At 38.5% G+C, this 20,398-nt stretch overlaps 1 protein-coding gene and 1 non-coding gene across 2 annotated transcripts; one reads left to right on the forward strand and one right to left on the reverse strand.

The window, feature by feature from the left end:
- The first annotated feature begins 985 nt into the window (after positions 1–985).
- On the forward strand, positions 986–1,092 carry LOC131229921 (small nucleolar RNA R71). Its single transcript, XR_009163658.1, has one exon. It is a non-coding gene; the product is annotated as a small nucleolar RNA R71 (small nucleolar RNA).
- Positions 1,093–10,796: 9,704 nt separating this feature from the next.
- Positions 10,797–13,166, reverse strand: LOC131229129 (SCARECROW-LIKE protein 7). Its single transcript, XM_058225004.1, has one exon. It carries the CDS (start codon positions 13,006–13,008, stop codon positions 11,158–11,160), a length of 1,851 nt encoding a protein of 616 aa, XP_058080987.1. The 5' UTR covers positions 13,009–13,166; the 3' UTR covers positions 10,797–11,157.
- Positions 13,167–20,398: the final 7,232 nt, after the last annotated feature.

Genomic DNA, 20,398 nt, shown 5'->3' on the forward strand with positions numbered 1-20,398 from the left:
ATTAACTTTCACTTGTTTCAACACCTCCAGAATATCCTGAGAGTTAAAAAGACGTTTTGGTGCAACCAACCGTTGGGGGAACGGAGTAACTGGCTTCTCTAGAAGTTTCAGTTCTAATTTTTGTGGGGCATCAGTAGATCCATCATTGTTGTCCTCTTCTGGTTCTTGAGGCTTTTCGGGCCTAACCGGAAGAGTTTTATCAATGATCTTTCCACTCGTAAGAGTGGTGATGGATTTAGCGTGCCTCATCTGATTTGAAGAGCTGGGATCACTAATCTCGTACTGCGGTTTAGGGTTGGGGAAAGGTTATGCAGGAAGCATCCCCTTTTCTATAACCGTCATACGAGAATCTATCTTTTGCATAAAATCTATAATTCCCCACATTGCCTGAGCCAGGTCTTGTATGGAATTTTGAACCGGTTCCTCTTGAGGTTTCACTTGATTTGGATTTTGATTGAAGAAACCTTGAGGGGTAGCTGTTTGTCCATTCCTCCAACTAAAGTTCGGATGATTTTTCTAACCAGGATTGTACGTATTGGAGTTAGGTCCAGTAAAAGATCTTTGATAGTTGTTTACAGCATTAGCTTGTTCATTCAACACTCCTCGAAAGGCGGGTATTGTAGGACAATTTTCAATTGTATGAATGTTGCAATCACAGATGCCGCAAACAATTTCATTAACCTTATCCTTCTTTCCTTCCATGGCCTCAACTTTCCTTATGAGCGTAGTCACTTTACACTTGAGATCATCCTCTTCTTTCAAGAGATATATTCCACCTTTCTCCTTTAATTGAGTCGGCCTAGACGTGGTGTTTGATTTTAGGTAATAATCCCAAGATTATGTTTTTTCAGCCAGACTGTCGAGGTAGTCCCATACCTCGTCGACATCTTTAATAATGAACTCTCCATTACACATTGTCTCGACCATTTGGCGCATGGAAGATGTCAGTCCATCGTAGAAGAAATTTGTAATGCGCCACATTTCAAATCCGTGTTGTGGGCATGAACTGACCAAATCTTTGAACCTTTCCCAACATTGGAAGAATGTTTCATCTTCCTTTTGGGCAAAGTTCATGATTGCTTTTCTGAGGGTAATCGTTTTATGATGTGGGAAGAATTTTTTTATGAATTCCCTCTGCATGTCATTCCATGTGCCAATAGATCTAGGACGCAGTGAATGTAACCACGTCTTAGCCTTCTCTTTTAAGGAAAAAGGAAAGAGTTTTAGCCTGATTGTATCATCAGATAAATTAGGAAAATATAATGTAGCTATAATCTCATCGAACTCTTTCAAATGTAAATATGGACTTTCTGATTCAAGTCCATGGAATTTGGGAAGGAGTTGGATAACTCCTGGCTTGATGTCCATTTGTCTTGTGTTTTCAGGAAAAATCATGTATGAGGGAGTACTCACTCCCGCCGGTTGTAGATAATCTCGTAAAGTACGAGGCGGGGGTGCCTGATGCACCTCATTCTCATCTTGGGTATCCTCCACCCTAGGTGGAAGTAGAGTAGGTTGGTCTTCAGCCATAACTTCAATTAACTCAGGGGATTTCGAGTGGTGTCTAGTCCTATGATGGATAGTCAACCCCTCAACCAATCCTCCTTTAGTCAAGAGACGTCGAGTGTTATCACGGGTCCACTTGGGCATGAAATACTCACAGCCCTCAATTAAATTCAAAACCTAATCCTAAGAAAGGAAAAGAAAATCTAAAAAGAAAGAGAGAGTTGGAAAGAAATTACCAAATTGGAGTCCCTAAGTTAAAAACCTGCAAAATAAAACAAAATAAGTTAGATTCTAAAAAGGAGAAAAACAATCCTTAAAAAGAAAGATAGTAGTAAACTGATTTCTAAAAGAAGGAATTCCTAAAAGAAAGTGAAAATTTCTGAAATAAATTAGGAAAGTCCTAAACTAGAAAGTAAATTACTAAAAGAGAACTGAAAAATAGAAAGTAGAGAAGGAGCTTACCGAATTAGAAATTTCTATTTTAAAGGCCTACAAAATAGGAAGGTTAGTTTCTAAACAAAAATTCTACAAGTAGAAAATTTCTAAAAGTAAATTAGGAAACAAAGTTAGATTCTAAAAGAGTTAAAATTAGAAAGTTACTAAAAATAAAAATAGAAAGTTAATTTCTAAAAAGGGAAATAACTAACCTAGTTTCTAAAAATAAAAGAGGAAAATTTGTAAAAATAAACTGCTTCCTACAAATAGGAAAATACTAGGATTAGAAGATTTCTAAAATTTAAACCCTAATTTTAAAAGTAGAAAAAGTAGAGAAATTAGGAAGGAATTACTAATTTATGAACTTATGTCTGGATCCTACAAAACATGGAAACAAGTTAGTTCTAGAAATCAATTAAAAACCTAAAACTAAAGTTAGTCAAATTCTAATATTAAACTAATTCTAAACCTAATTAATTTCAGAGGATCGCAACCGTCAGTCCCCGACAACGGCGCCAAAAACTTAAGTCTAATCTACCTCATCCATCAACTGAACGTTTGGGCAGTTCCAGATCATCATCTGATGGTCCTGGCCCACAGATCTACGTATGGTGTAACTCAGCAGACGTCCCACTGTGTCCGAGATTCCTGCGCGTCACCAAAACGGCAATCGGTAAGAGATTTCGCGGAGCACGCTTCAGTGAAGAGCTTTCCTCATTTTTTTGGAAAGCATTGAGAACCAGATCTCCCTCTGTCTTAATTTAGAAGGTCTGGATTGAGAGAAATTTCCGAACGTGGATCACAATATCAACAAAAGTCAGACGGTGTCTGGAATTTTGCTGATTTCGGTGAGATTTTGAAACCGAGTTGGATCTGCTTTCAGTATCTCTTTAGGAGTTGTACCCACACCTATGTGATCAGCTTCATCCTGTGAACAGCTTGGATGGTTCGGATCAACTTCCTGGTTGCTGATTTGATCGCTGATCACGCCGAAATATCCGGTTTTCTCGGTCGTGCGCAGAACAGGGCCTTTGCATGTGACTGCGTATGGCTGTTTGATAGGAGGGGCCCATGATCAGCGTCGGTGGGGAGATCTAGTCCGTTCATTAGCTTCCTCTCGAAAAATCAGTCGAACATGACCTATTTTGGATCAGCTTCTTGGTGGCCCATTGGATGAAATCAGCTGTGGAAGTTGTAGGGCAGTCCGTTTGTGACCGTTGAAATCAGCACGTGTGCTTGCATGAGTGCACAAGGTCAGCATAGATTTAACCATGTCGAGCCCCTCTGCATGATGGACCGCTCAGATCGTTTGCATGGGCCATGATGAAGGCCCACTAATGATCAAACAGCGCCCCTGTTTCACGCTAGAGAAAACGGTAGTTGCAATTTTTGAATGCATTAGCCGTGCACATCTGGTGCACATGTGCATGGTGTACACACAACTCAGCTGGAGTCCAAAGTGATGGTTATGGGGAATCTGTTCCGTCCATCCATTCTGTCATATCATTTAACGCGTTAACACCAATTTTGAAGCATATCCAGCTAGCAGGTGGGCCCAAAATCAGAGTTTTAGGGGCTGATCTGTCCGTTGGGCCATTTCCACAGGGATCGAATGGATGAAATTCGACATGTACAGTTAATTTATGGTCATCAGGCCATGTATGAAGTTTCGAGCTGAACGGATGATGGGAACATTATGATCTTGCATTCTAGACGTTTTTCAGGCCTGTTTGAAGTGAGTGGCTGGAATTTCTTTGATCTCTGGTGTGTGAATCCTCAATCTTGGTCTCATGGAGTCCCGTCCAATGTCTTGGTGATGCCAGAGCGTCAAATCCATACCTTTAACATCCTTTTCAATCCATGCTCATCAATTCTCCTTGCATCACAAACACGATTAAAATAGCCCATTAAAACAGTATCATGTTCGTAATTTAGGTAATAACTGGGGTCTAATATGCAATATTTGACCCTCAACAGAACCGCGAATGAATTTATTTTTGGCCCTAGGCATAAATTTTGATGTGGCATCTGATAATAGAGTGGATATCATATAATCCTTACAGTGGCTTTGTAAAAGTCAATAGTGGATCTCTCTAACTATTTTCATTTGGGCGGACCACTTGAATCAAAGATTAGCCTGGTATTTTTATCTTTAACCTAATGTGGGATTACACATCAAATGATTAGAGTGGACATTCATGTGCACATCATGGTGGGATCATAAAAAATCAAAAGGGCAGGCAAATCATAAAATTCCTTTTTTAATATATCATAGAATCTCTGCTTTTTTTTTATTATTTTTTTATTTTGAATTTTGATTTTTTTTTTTTTGAACAGTTGAGTAGAGGGATGCAACCCTTGACTTTTTATGGGCCCATGTGATGTGTAGGTGAAATCCACTCCAACCATTAGTCCTAGAATCTGACGTTAGGCACATTACAAAAAAATCATGTTGATCCATGATTCCAATGAGCCACGCTAAAGGAAACATTTGGTAATGAGATGCCCAACCTTGATTTTTACATGGCCCATTATCATAATTATATGAAACTAATTCAAACTATTTGATGCCTATAGACACCCCCACCTAAATCACAAAAACACTACTTTTAAATCAATTGATAAAATCCCTCGATAAAACTGTACCTAGCCTCTTTGGCCGTTGTTGGATGACTGAGCACGTTTAGACATAGAATCCCTGGCTCATCCCCAACGAGGTCACCTGACCCGATCCAAAGATTACCAAATCCTGATCCCTTAACAAGGACACTTAGGTAGCTATCCCCATAGCTCACCAATCTGATCCATCCCGATAAAGTTACACTTACTTGTAAAAGGGATCCTTGAAAGCCCACTCAACAAAGGCATTCAGACATAGTACCTCCTCTCGAAGAACAATGGGTCATATCTTCTTATCTTTAGCCACTAATATTAGAAAAACCATCAGAAATTCAAAGGGAATGGAAGATGAAAGTGAACGCTGATGGAAAGAAGGGGTAACAAACTGTTGGCCAACCATTGGTTGACAGACACCTAGCCCTACTTTTTCAGCCTAAGATTTAGTTGCTTTCTAATAGATCCTATATGAATAAAATTTTACCAAGTATCCAATCGGCTGCTGAATGGCTAATGGTTTCCTAGCCTATAAATTCAGCCTCCAACCTCCGGTCAAAGGAGAGTAATGACAAAGAGAATAGAAGAGGGACTATGAGGAATATTCAGAAATCTTAGCTTAGCTCCGATTCATGACAATGAGAAAACTTTGCCACTTAGGCCTTCCCAAAGCCACCAGACATACACTTAAATTCTACTTCATTCAAGCTAGCTAGGGAAAATTAGCTCATCAGGACAAGCTAATCAATTCAGGAGTAGAGTTAGGATTAGGGATGTCAACCAGCTATCCATTTTAACTTAAAAATGGTGTTTGACCTGCCTTTTATTGTCTCATATCTTAATCAAGCTCAGAACGTAGTAAAATTTTGCACATTCCATTTGTGGCAAAAAAAAAAAAAATTCTCATTTCACTGTTATTTATCTTTATTTTATGTTGCTCGCCTTCCTGACCCTCTCATGGGACCTCTTTTTCAAATTTCTTTTACCTATCCAACCCTCTCATGGGATTTCTTTTTCATATTTGTTTTGCCTACCCGATCCTCTCATCAGATTATACGAAGCATGACTAGTTAATTAACATGTTTGTAGGTGTCATATTCCACTGATAGTTACATGTCCCTCAAAGTAAAGACCACATCTAGTGCGCATAAGAGAGGGTGCTTAACCCCTTCATCTCTTATAACTGAGGCCCTTACCTAGCTCTCCATGGTTGTAAGCCAACCAGGGGAGTCATTTAGGTTAGAAAACTTTACGATTCTCTAACTTTCTAAGCAAGTCTACAGCCCTATTCGACTGTGGGTGACGTTAAGCCTAATCGGCTAGTGGTGACTCCAAAATATTCAAACACACTATTCTAGCCACCTTGGAAGGGTGTTGCAAAACTAGAGAAGTAAAGCTGTTGTGAGACATATTCAAATTTGCATATCTCATTTTACCATAGAATCTGAATTTATAACTTTGGCAACTAGTAGTAAAGAGTCAGAATGATTGTGAAGTTTTTTGTGAAACATATCATTATTGGCGAAGCCTTTTCCACCTCTCTATTTATTGTAATAATGAAGTGACACTATCAAATGAATATAACAAGACTTATAATGAAAAATCTAGAAATATCAATCTAAGGTACGGTTTTGCATGACAGCTACTTGGTGATAACATTATAACATTACATTATATATGGTTCATTCAGAATCTAATGGACCTGTTCACCAAGGGACTAACGGTTGTAAATAAAACATCAAGAGGAATGAGACTTATGCCAATTTCATATACATCATATGAGGAAAAACCCAACCTAAGTTAATAGGCTTAATGGAAAAAGTACCTCGTAGAGAGTGGCTGAAACAACATTGTATGTACGTATTCTATCTCATTCCTGAATGAATGTATAATGCTAGGTGCCTGTAGTGATTAAAAGGAGTATGAGCTTTGCTTTTAATGAGTACTTTTGAGAGTACTATTGTTACATGGACATTCATAAGTACTCACCTATATGAGTATTGGAAGTGGGGCCGCTTATTGATGTTCGAAAGTTCCGACTACTCTCATGAATTCATGAATCTAAGACTGAGCACAAGGTCGCTAATGTACTATGGCATATGACAATTGAAAAAATATATTTGTATTATATGTCTGTTTGGTTAATATAGAATACTTAGTTCAAGACCATGGTCACTAAAGATTCTGATGCAACTTTAATTTTTCTACACTAAGTGAAGGTTTAAGTTTACAAGTTACATTTTCCTATATACATATTTTTCTTTCATACCCCAATCTCTTTATTTTGAAAATTAGTGGGGGATTGTTGAGTCTTTTTTAAAATAAATAAAGAAAAAAATATTGTTGAGATTTTTAGATTTATAAAGAAAAAAAAGGTGTTGTTCTCAATTCAACCAGTCAAGGCCACTCATGTGACCGAGGGCTTGGATAAAAATTACATGTGCGTGTATGATTGTGCGGGCATGCTAGAGTCCACTCAACTTGAGGATATTGACTGAATTAACCGATACCCCTGCGTCGAGACAAACAGATTGGATACTGGATCAGACCCCAGGGTCCTCTCAATCATCGACTAGTTGATTTAATGGGCGTCGTACTCAAGTAATTTAAGTAAGGGAAGGGGTTATCCCTCATGAATGAATTCTTTCTGTCATGTACTAGTGATTACGAAATTGGTTGGTTTAAGAACTTTTTATTTTACTAGTGCTTTAATGTGATATTCCTCAATTAGAATAGAAGATTTACAGATAATAAAATAAAAACTAGCATAACGCAATCGATCTTATTAACGTATTTGCCCTGTTACAACTATTATGCTTTGCAATTTAATTGAAGTGAGAAATAAGATAAATACCCAATGCGCCTATCAGAACAGACGATTGAGACAGATGGTCAGAAGGACATGATCGAGGCAGGAACAATTGAATCGAAACTCAGATAGACATATAGATCTAGCAACTTATGGTTGCAGATATATAATCTACTCATAAGATAAACATACCGCAGCGGAAGCTATTGGGCAATAGTGTGCCAGGCTAGGCCAAGAAATGTAATATATATATATATATATATATATATATATATATAAAGTATACATTTAGATAGATGTGTTTGGCATGAAGCCTTGAGTTATTTTTGATTACTGCTTTTATACACTTTGGAGAGGCGATGGCCTTACGTAGTCTCTAGCATCGTGAAAGATTTAGACGTTCGAATGTCTAACTCTCCTTAATTCTTCTACATCAGGGTAGTATATCGTGTATGGCCAAGTGTACAAGAGAGACTCTCGCTTTGAATTGTGCGTTGGCCGGAGTTTTCACGTCTCTAGACTCACATAGTAGAAAGTTGATGGAGTCTTATGTCACTTGGTTGTAGCATTGATAGAGAATTGTTTTTGCAAAGCTCTAGCATTTAATGCTAGATAAAAATCTTCTTTAATAGGATTTTAGCATTTAATACTTAAAGAGAGAGTGTGTGAGATTTGCTTTAGTGTGACTTTTTCCAAATCATAACAATTCTAATAATCTCATTTTCCTTCGCCCTTCTTCTTATCCATTTTCTTTTTACGAAAGTTGTAGAAATTGTAGAATTTTAACGGGGTAAATTGTAAGTAGTGAAATGATTAAGAGGTAAATTGTAACAACAAAAAAAATAAAATCAGTAGTGTATGCTATAAAATTGTTTTTGGGTGTGTAAATTTTTTATTTTTTATTTTTTTTCATTTTTTAACAAGCCGAAAGCCCAAATTTCTCCACCAATAAGGTAGGAATATCACTTTAAAAATAACAACATGATAACATGCCTTAATCCTACTTTAAGTGAATACTTTCCATTCTTTCGGCCTCTAATCTTTCAGAAAGTGTTTGGAATACCTGAGGGCGGATAAGGTGGGCCCACCATGATGATGGCCATGTTTGCTAGGGCAAATTCATTCGTTGGATTGGATATCCTGTACGAAATGAGCCATCGGTTTGGAAGAAAAATTGGCAATAATCCTTGCTAGAGGTGCACGTGTTTTCAGATTGACAATGGATTGTGCTGATTTCTACTCATTATCACCTCCACATACGGTCACGTGGCTGCCAACTTTACACGTGCGAGGCGTGCAAAAGTGATTGTTAGTCTAGCGAACCTCGTAATTTCTAATCAAACTAGCACAATTCGGGATGAAGAAAACAAGCTAGTATCTCTAAGACAGAGGTACAAGCGTGTGGCGTAGATGGGTCTCAGTATTCATCTAGTGGGCCCCACCTGGATGTGGAATTTGGACTCCCCCAACAGAGATTGGAACATTCCAACCCTTGATCACTAAGACCATGCATCACGAGCTTGAAATCAACCCCTTGCTTGGCCGTGATTCAATACTCAACACTCGGGTGAGGCAACCCATGATGTGTTTGTTTTATCCATGCCATTCATCCATTTTTCCAGATCATTTTACTGTTTGATCCTAAAAATGAGGCAGATTTAAATCTCAGGTGGACCACACTACAGGAAAACAGTAGTTATTGAATGTTCACCATTAAAAACCTCCTAAGGCCCACTGTAATGTGTATTTTATATCCAACCTGTTGATCAGGTCATTTAAACCTGAACGAAGGGAAAAAAAAAAAAAAACAAATAACAGGATTGATCCAAAACTTTTATGATCCCAAAAAGTTTTAACGGTGGGCGTTCAATAAACACTGTGATGTGGTCCACTTAAGATTTGGATCTATAGCTCTTTTTTTGGGCTCATTCCATAAAATGATTTGGAAAAATGGATGGACGGCGTGGATGAAACACATACATCATGGTAGGGCCCAAAGACCAGCGACCAGTGGCCACTGACTACTGGCAGGGTCAGTACCCAAACCGCGTGTTTTATATACATACACCACCGTGGACCCAAAACAAAACCAACGGTGGGCATCCCATGCCAACTTTTTCCTAAAGCGTCGCTTACGTGAGTTATGGATGGTCTTGATTCTATGCTTACGAAGAAAACACGACGCAGCTTACCTGATGGACGGGGTGGATCTCATGAAGGTCCACCCACGTAGGCTCATCTATAACCTCTATTTCCGTACGAGTAATATGATACTCATGCTCCATATGACGCTTGATACGCAGCCACTCAGAAATTGTATACGTGGCATATACTAACTCAAATCAAACAGCCTGAATTGTGCGGCCCACTGTCGAAAAATCACAATCCAATGATCAGAGTTTTTGAACAATCCTAACCTCTGATCCGTGGGCACATGTTCGCAAAAAGGGACCGTTGGATATTTTTCATTTCTGACCGTCCAACAAACATCCGCCAATCCAATGGTTAGATAATCCAATACGCTGGGTACCATAAATTGAACGGTTTAGTTTGACTACTATATGACGCATTCGCAATTTCTAAGAGCCTGCGTATCATCCATCAAACTGCCAGAGTACCGAAGCTTTTCTCGTGTCCATTTGACTGCAGTCATTATTTACAGCAACTCACCTGGCTAATTTACTAAGCTACCCTCCAGTAAATTTCCCACTTGGTTTGAAAAGGCCTCCGAAATTGACGGCAGGAGAAGAAAAAGGGGCCATGATGGTCGCAAGAGGAAGTTGAGGGCATTTTCGTGAACAAGAAAACCAACGGTAGAGTTTCGAGAAGAGGAAAAAATATATCGGTTTTCACTTCCATGGCAGAGTAACAGCGACAGCCATTAACGCTACAGAAGGGAGAAAAAAGCAGTGACGAAAATGAAGTGAGAAAAAGGATAAAAGGAAAGAGTAGAAGAAGAAGAAAGTGAAAACAGAGTAGCAGCAGCTGGAGCCTGGATTTATGCAGTAATCTCCTTCCCCAAACAGGGGGATATTTCAATCCCAGAACAGCTCTCTGACCTTCTACAATCTCTATCTTTCCTGAATTTCTATACCATACCCAGCAAATCTGCTGCAACTCAAACCAATATAAAGAAAGCTAATAACCATCTCTTCTTTAAATCCCAACCACTGATCAGAAGCTATTAAAAAAAGACCCAAATCAGATAAGCAAGGAGTGACAATAATAATGATAATAAAATAAGAAGATGCTTTGATAAAAAAATCAAATAGCACAACCATGAAGCTAGAAACAGAAGAAGGAAAAAAAAAAAAAAGGGAGAGAAAACGAAGCTCAAAAAACATCTCTGTTTTCTTCTTCTCAAACACTATCTGAACTATATACAGACTCTCAAAAGATTGAGGAGAGAGACAGAAAAAAAAAAAAAAAAGAAGAAGAAGAAACCTTTTCTTTTTTACAGTTAGTCTAATTCAAACCTGCAATTAAACAAAAAAGAAGAAAGATCTGTAAAAATATAAAGCCATTGGTGTAGCTGCAAACAAACGCATTAATGGCTGAAATTCCTTATTCCATGATGAAGGGGGTCATTGATCTAGGCCAGAGAAAGAAACCGAGATGGAGATTGGACTGGACGAGTTGTAACTGGAGCGTTCCCATAACAAGCAATCCGTCTGCCCCCCAAAAAAGCTCCAAACTAACACATTAATGGGCAGGATTTCCTTAATTCCATGAAGAAACCCAGATTGGGATTGACATTTGAGCTCCCAAAAGAGTCCCTTAATGGCAGAATCCCATTACCGCCACGAAGAAACGGTGAGAAGGGGATGACAATTCCAAGCCAGCGAGAGAAACCCAGGTTGGGATGGAATCAGAGAATAATTGGGACTGTAGTCGTAGTTCCAGAGAAGAATCCCTGCCTGGCTAACTGCATAATTGCTTAGAGGAATCGACTCGAATCCACAACCTTCCATCAAAACCTTCCACTGCTCTTTTTCCTCTGTTCGCTCCCTCCTCTCTGCCCCTTCAGGCTCCACAATGCCAGCGATCCGCCGCCCAAGCAGCAACCTCTCCACCCGCAACCGCTCACTTGAATCTCTCACCATGTTCGGCTCCAGAGACTCGAAAACAGCGGTGTAGTATTTCAACGCGTTCTGAAACCGATCGAAAAACCCAACTCGATTCAAACTAGCCTCATACTCACCCAGCGTCACGACCTTTGGGTTCAGCGATTTTGCAAGCCGGAGCATCCGATCGACTGCAGCCGGCGTCTCTCCCAATATATTGTAAAGCTGGAGCATGAAATTCACAGCCAGCACCTCATCGGAGTTAACTCGGAAGCTCGACTCATTGAGTTCGTGGATCGGGGTCAGTACCGGTTCAAATTCGAAATCCAGATCAAGAAGCTTCGCGAAGTCTCTTAGTCGATTTCCAGTAGCGAGGAGAGAAGCTGAAGGAGAAGTGCCGAGGGCAGGTGCAGGAATGCCGGAAATTCGGATTTTTGTAGGCTTTCCGGCCGATCGGGTGGCGAGAGCTTGAAGAAGAGCCGCCCACTGAACGCCCTGAACGATCCCAAAATCAACTATATGTATCCGATCTGCTGACTCCATCACTTCCAGAATCGCCTGATTCGCGGTCAGGTGGGCGAATTTGGAGTAAGGGCAGGCATCGTTGAGAGCTTTGTATGAAAGGGTAAAATCTTCCGGCGAGGAATGAAAGGGCAGCGTCGATTTAGCTGTGGTGATCTTCGGTGAGAGCCGCCCATACAGTGCCTCGGCGAAATAGAAGGCCACCCGCTCCGTCGGATCACCATGGTCCGACACCGATTCGCGGAGACGGACGAGGGCTTTCGCAGCGCGGTCCGGGTCGGAATCAGCAATCTGGGCGCAGTCGAGAAGGGATTGCAGAAGCGGCGAGGCGAGCGAGTCGGACAACGGCAGAGCATCTGTTGAGGCGCCGGCGGCATCATCCTGTCGGAGAGACGGCGGAGAATTCTCTGCCGGGAGAGGCGGCGGCGGCGGCGGAGACAGAGCGGGAGATGGCCACGATTGAATTTGAATCGGAGGTTTGGGGATCGGGTTCGGGTTTTTCTGCGACTCGACGAAGACAACTCGGTTGAGATCGGAGGAGCTGGCGGAGACTATATCAGTGGAAGCAGATGAGAGGCTGAGTCGACTCGTGCCGGTTACGAACGGATCGGCTAGCATCGATGAGAAGTCATTGTTCGCCCACGAATCGCAGGCGCTCGGCAACTCGGAGCTCTCGGTCGACTCGCCCATGAGGCTATCCATCCACTCGTCCGAGTCGAACCCAGCTCCGGCCGAGCTTAAATCAGAAAGGCGGAACGCAGGCGCGTGCTCGAGTGGAGGGAACAACGGCCCGCCGGGATCTGACGACGCCGTGACTGGGAAGGAGTCTGGGAAGCCGGGAGCGGTGGTGACGCCAAAGCCAAAGCGATCGTTGAAGATGGAAATGTTGGGGTGTGGGTGTGGGACCCATGGGTTTAAGGAGAAGGTGTTGACGCCGCCTAGCTGTTGTTGTTGCTGTTGTTGCTGCTGTTGTTGTTGTTGCTGTTGCTGCTGCTGTTGTTGGATCACTTGCTGTGCTATGGCCATCAGATTTCCGCTGTCTGCACACATGTACGCCATCCTTATCTGATCTCGCCGGAAAATACGATAGCCAATCAGGTGGGTCAGATTCCGGCAAACTTGAGCTAGCCGGAGAAAATGGGTGGAGATACTAGAGAGAGAGAGAGAGAGAGAGTGAGAGAGAGGGTTTTGAAATGGGTAACGGAGAGGAGAGATTTTGAAAGGGTAAGGAGGGCTTTCCTTCTTAATAATAATAATAGTAAAGGGTAAATGAGAAATGCTTCGGTGCTCTGAGAGCAATATAAGTTATGGTGCTCCTAGGATTATTTAGCTGCATTGGAGCATTTGGACTCTCCAATCCATTTCTCCAGACCGTTCATTAGGTGCAATGAGCATTTCGTGAATGACAGCAATCTGATAAATATTAAATATTTGATCAAAGTTTTTAATTTAGATGGTTAAGATCATTTAAATAAAATTAGGTCCAATGAACATCTTGATCCGTCTATTTTATAGAGGCCATCATGGATTGCTTGTCATTCTAAAGAATTAGTTTTGTTAGGCAATCTTAGCCCAGCGCCACCTGGCTGGGACCTAGAACCACTAATGTGGGTGGGACCCTAACAGTAGTAGGGCTAAACCCATGCATGCATTGTATATCAAGCTGTCCATTGTTTTGCCAGTTTATTTTAGAGCACGGTATCAAACAACGAATATGATTTAAATAAAAAAAATTTAGGTGGACCACACCATAAGAAAACCTTAACCATTAATAAATTCTCAGGGTCCACTATGATGTTTATTGGACATCAAACCTATTTATACGGTCAAACAGACCCATGCAAGGATAAGAGCAAAAAAAAAAAAAAAATACAAACTTAATGCAAAACTATTGTAGCCCACAATAGTTTTAACGGTCAATGAATTGTGTTCCTGTGATGTGATCTACCTTAAATTTGGATCTCCTTTATTTTTAGGACCATGCCTTAAAATAGACTAAACTGGCAAAACAAATAGACAATGTGGATATAAAATGCATGCATCTAGGTGGGCCCTGTGGGCTGGGTCCCACCCACATCGCGAGGATCGCAACCAAGCCAAGCTCATCCTAGCAATATCATCCATGGTCTAGAATAAAGGCGGCTATAGAGAATTAAGTCCAAATATAGGATGGATTGGATCATCAAATTAGTAAGATTTTTTTTTTTTTTTTTTTTTGTTTCTCTTTGTCCATGTTAATTTGATGAATATGTTCTAAACTTAAGGGATAGCTTAGATCAAATGACTGGAATGTCTAACTTAACTCCCAGAACTTAGAATACTATCCTCAAGGGATACACTAATGATTTTATTTCCCTTGGGCTTTGTACGACACCAATCTAAGCTTGAATAGGGGATTTGGATCATTTGACAGTTTAATTTTATCGATCAATAATACTTTGCATATATGAGTTTACTTGTTAGATAGTTTTTGATAGCTTCAATTGATCAACTATTTGGGTTTGATCGATCGAAAATTTTTTTTAAAAAATCTAATCAACTCTTTGTACAGTTTTGAGCATGTTCGATTGATCGAACATGGAGGCTTGATCCATGTCAATTGAGGGTTACTCGATCAATGGTTAGATCAACAACGCGCATGATTTTATAATTACACAATTTGTTTCCTATTCGAGTGTAACACTATATATAGCAGTGTAATGTGGGACATGGGTAATCTGAAGTGAATGAAGACTTGTTTTAAGGGAGTGCTAGGGTTCTTGAGGAGATTTTTCTTTTTTTCATATGTAAGTCGATTCTATCTCTTATAATTCATTTTCATAGTGGATTGTTACTTCGTGTCGTGGTATTTTCCTACAAGGGTTTTTCCATGTAAAATTGTGTGTTTTCTGTGGTTGCTTTGTTTGCGTTTATCTTTTTATCATTTTTCTTTTTTTAAAATGTGATTCTACTTAGTGTTTGCTTCCATGGCTCCCAACAAGTGGTATCATAGCTATATGTTGGTATTCAAGTTTGGATTTTGAGACATGGCGATGAAGTGATCGAACGTGAAGTATAAGACAGAGAAGTTAATAGGAAAAAATAACTTTGAACTACGACAACAAGCACCCCTTTGTATAGGGAAGCGTCTTACAACTATGAATAATGAAGATTAAGAAGAACTTGATCAGATGGCGATTACCTCAATTCAATTATGTTTGTCTGATGAAGTCCTCTATAATGTCCTTAATGAGATGACCACCACAGAGCTTTGGGCGAAGTTATAAAGTTTATACATGATGAAATTTCTCAGTAATCGTCTGAATTTGAAGAAACAATTCTATAATTTGAAGATTGCGAAAGGGTCAAATTTTAGTGAACACATTAGCACATTTGATCAATTATTTTGCAAGTTGACAAGTGTCAATGTATAGATGAATAAAGAAGATAAAGCCATAATCATATTGACGTCTCTCCCAAAATCTTACAAGCATCTAATGGATACTCTATACAAATGTAGGGATACTTTGGATGATGAGACCGTTAATCTTAGCCCTTTAATCGAAATAGTTGAGAAAGAAAAGTGATGGCGAAGGATCTTCTACTCACGCAATATTTGTCTGAAGCAGACAGTCTAAACCAAAGAAGGGGGAAGCCTTAATCTGGGTCTAAGTCGAAGGACAAATGAAAGATGAAGTGCTGGAATTATGGAAAGTTATGACATATGAAGAAGGATTGTCAAAACTCTAAAACTCAGAAGGACGATAAATCAGATGATTCATCGAGGGAAGCCAACACAGTAGAATCCAGTGAGAAAGCAAGTGGTTGTGACGTACTGACCACATCCAAATCCGGGTATCTCAGTAACAAGTGGATTTTCGATTCGGGGGCATCATATCACATGTGCCCTCATCGGAGTTGCTTCACCTCATACAACAAGTATGATGGTGGCCTAGTGTCTTTGAGAAATGAATTTGCCTTTAAGTTTGTTGGTATTAGATCGATGCACATGAAGATGTTTAATGGAATAGAATGTATTCTGATAGATGTGAAGCACGTTCCCAATCTTATGAAAAATTTGATATCTCTAGAACCCTCAAGGAACTTGAATGCAAGTTCACTAACTTTGATCGTATTCTGAACGTTTCAAAATGGGTACTTATTGTTATGAAAGCACAACAAAGCAATAACTTTCACAAGATAATCAGAAATAATGTATTTGGTGGAGTTGCATCATTTATAGCACAATCCATATTGGCATATTTATGGCATGCGTAGCTAGGCCACATGAGCAATATGAAGGTGAAGGTAATTTCTTATCGTTGTTTGATTCCTACATTTTAAAGTATTGATTTTAATATATGCAAGTATTACATATTTGGTAAAATAATAATCATGATTGTCTTTTAAATCTATAAAACATGTAAGTAAAGGATTGCTTGACTATGTGCATTCAGATGAATAGAACTGTCGCTTATTTCTTTTAGAAGGAGTTATTATTTTTTATCGCATTCATAAATGACTACTCTAAAAAGGTTTAAGTTTACTTCATGAAGCATAAATCTAATATTTTTGCAACTTTCAAGATATGAAAGGTAATGATAGAAAAAATAAACAGGGCAGAAGTTGAAATTACTAAGGACAAATACGGTGGAGAATTAACTTGGGGGTCGTTTGGATGAATGTAATTTTTTTAGTTGTAAACGCATTATACATGAAAAGAATTTCAGGTGTAATCAGTTTACATGCTATTCCATTTGGCTTTAAAGTAGTCATCTATTTACAGGTAAACAGATTGTGTGTTTAGCTAGCTTGTAAAGTGTTTATAATGAATAAAGTAGGTATTCAGACCAGAAAACTTATGAGGTGAACCTTCTAAGATCTACAAAAATCACATAAAGAAAGAATTGATTTTTTTAGGGCCCTAAGAAGGCATTAAAGCATGCAACACTAAATGGATTAGATGTCTTCCACCCATCACAGTGAGCCCCAAATGCAAATTTAGAAGTTTTTAATGGTGGACATCGATCCTTCCCTCGTGTAGTCCATTTGACAATGGATGATCTTTTTTTTAGAGCCACAGTAAAGCATTAAGAGAAGTACACGATGGATAGATTGGATGTACCGTACACATTAGGGTGGGCCCCATATATAATTAATGTATATTTACCATTGTATTCTAACATATATAATGCTTTTTTATTTGTAAAGACTTTACCTATAATATGAAACATGACTTTTTACCAGGTTTCAGATTACAACTAAAAGTTGTAATCTGTTTGTAGGCTGTAAAGCTTTTACAGGCAAATACATGCCTTCAAACAACCCCTGTAATCAGATTACCTATAATTCCTTTATACCTTAATGATTTTACATGTATGCAAACAACCCCTTATAGAGAATTTAATCGGTTTTATAATGATGAGAGAATAATGAGACTCAATACAATAAGGCATACACCAGGGCAGAACGGTATGACGGATTATGTTAAGTCAATTCAGCTTGTAGTGCGTCCAAACAAGCCTTATCATTTGGGTATTTTAAGTAATGCTGCATTGCGCAATGAACTATAGAATGATGCCTTTAATGCAGCTTGTTAGTAAATCGGTCCCCGTCTACAACCATATATTGTAACTTATAAGATTTCAGAAGAAGTTTAGAGTGGTTATGATGTAGAATACTCTAGGTTATGAGTATTTGGTTGTGATGCTTACTCTTATGTACCATTTGTTGAAAGAGACAAGCTAGACTAAAGGGCAAAAAAGTGTACCTTTATGGGTTATGGTGATGTTGTAAAGGGATAAAAGTTGTATGATCAGGTCACACGAAAGATCACGGTTAACTGTGGCGTGAGGTTTGATAAGGACTCCTCGCTAGGATGGACATAAGGAAATGAAAAGGTCAACAGCGATTGATGTTAAAATCGATAAGGGTGAGATATAGGTAGACACTAAGCCGTAGGAATAGGTACAAGAGTAGGTGGAGCAACCACCTATGAGGAGATCTTCACCAAGTGATCATAGATTACTGATGAGATATAAAGATAAATCGAATGTTGCATTTATTTTCATTACGGATGATCGAGATTTGTCTACCTTCTAAGAAGCATTAGAAGACACAGATGTTGAAAAGTGGATGGTAGAAATGCATGATGAAATTGATTCTTTGCACATGAATGAGACGTGGGAGCCAGTGGAGCTTCCTGTTGGGCGTAAAGTGATTGTGTGTAAGTTGATCTGTCGGAAGAAACACGATAAATATAAGGCTAGACTGGTAATGAAGGGTTATGCGCAGAAGAAGTGTGTCGACTTCAATGAGATTTTTATACCTGTGGTCAAGCAAGTATCCGTCTGATTTGTGTTAGCGTTAATTACCTAATACAATCTTAAACAGGAATAAATTGATGTGAAGACTTCTTTCCTACATGGAAAACTAGAAGAGTATATTTACATAAAGCAACTAAAGGAATATGAGCAACAAGGGTTAGAGAATAAAGTTTGTAAGTAAAGGAAGTCATTGTATAACCTGAAACAGTCAGTAGTATAAAAAGTTTAATTCTTTCATTATGAGTATGTGATTTAATAGGAGTGAATTCGATCATTGTATCTACATGAAATCATCGAGTAATGGAAAATTCATTATACTGGTATTGTATGTTGATGATATGCTTATTTCTAATCATAACATGTTTGAGATCAACATATTAAACGACCAATTATTAAGGACATTCGAGATAAAAGATATATGGGATACAAAGATGATTATCGACAATGATATATATATATATATATATATATATATATATATATATATATATATATATATATATATATATATATATATATATATATATATATATGAGCAAGCTATGACTGTCTTAGACAGAGTATCTTGAAAAGATCCTACTTAAGTTTGGGATTGACAAGGCTAAATTAGTTAATATAACACATGCTGCTCACTTTCGACTTTCTTTAAAGCAATGCCATACTACATATGAAGAAAAACAGTTTATGTATTGTGTGCCTACTCAAACACATTTAGTAGTTTGATGTATGCCATAGTCTCTATGAGACCACATATTTCACAAACAATTGGTCTTATGAGCATGTCAAACCCCGACAAATAACATTGTGATGTAGTAAAATGTTTACTCCGGTCTCTACCAGGTATGAAGGATTACATTTTAACATTCAAAAAATCAGATAATAAATTTATAGGATATGTGGATTCTGATTACATAGTAAATATGGACAATTGAATATTGACTTCTAATTACTCGTTTGTATTAGTGGATGGAGTAATCAATTGGATGTCGAAGCTTCAATATCTAGTTACTCTTTCCACAATCGAAGTTGAGTATATGACATTGACGGAGGCATTCAAAAATAGAGTATGGTTTAGATGAATAATGAATGAGTTGGGATTTTAGTAGGATGTCGTGCCTGTGAATTATGACAGCGAAAGCACTATTAATGTGACGAAGAACTCGGTGTATTATTTTAGAACTTAACATATTGATGTTGGTCATCATTTTATTTAACATGTGCTTGAGGAAGACAGTGTTACTCCTGAGAAGATCCACACAAGTGTGAATCATGTATATGCTTATGAAGGTAGTTCTTTCAGAGAAGTTTAGATTCTGTTCTACTTGTCTGAGATTGTTAAAGGTGTAATGGGGAGGGAGTGTGCACGAAAAGTGGCGATGATGTTGATAGTATGATGGAAACAATTAGAGATGGTAATAACATCTTAAAACAATGAAGCATGAATATTGAAGTCAGGGTGGAATATGGAATTTCGATCAATTGATAGTTTAGTTCAATCGATCGATAATACCCTGAATATATAAGTTTGCTCGCTGTACAATTTTTAGTAGCTTCAACCGATCGACCATCTAGCTTCAATCGATTAAGAAAATTTGAAAAAATCCAGTCAACTCTCTGGACACTTTAATTTGAGCATATTCGATTGATTGCGCATGGAGTTGTCAATCGATTGATGGTTAGATCGATGGCACGTGCGGTTTTGTGTAATTGCACGATTTATTTTTTATTTCGAGTGTAATATTATATATATAGGTGTAATGCGAGATTATGGTAATCTTTAGTGAATGATGACTTGTTCTAAGGTAATGTTAGAGTTTTGAGAAGGATTTTCATATTTGTAAGTCGATTCTATTTCTTGTAATTCATTTTCATATTGTATTGTTGCTTTTTGCCATGGCTTTTTCCCAAAATGATTTTTCTACATAAAATTATATATTCTTTGTGGTTATTTTATTTGTGTTTATCTTTCATTTGTGTGATTCTACTTAGGGTTTGCTTCTGCGTCTCCCAACTCATATCAAATTCCTTTTCTAACGAGGGAGGAACTACTTAACGAGCATTAAATCAACTCCATCTATCACGTATATCATCATATTTTGGTCAATGATTTTATAAATAAGGGCTATTTGAATTACCAATAACAC

This window comes from Magnolia sinica, chromosome 16 (genome assembly GCF_029962835.1).
Source record: "Magnolia sinica isolate HGM2019 chromosome 16, MsV1, whole genome shotgun sequence".
Classification (NCBI taxonomy): Eukaryota; Viridiplantae; Streptophyta; class Magnoliopsida; order Magnoliales; family Magnoliaceae; genus Magnolia; species Magnolia sinica.

Excerpts from the sequence above, each read along its gene's own strand:
- LOC131229129 (XM_058225004.1), bottom strand. The coding sequence starts at position 13,008 with ATGGCGTACATGTGTGCAGACAGCGGAAATCTGATGGCCATAGCACAG.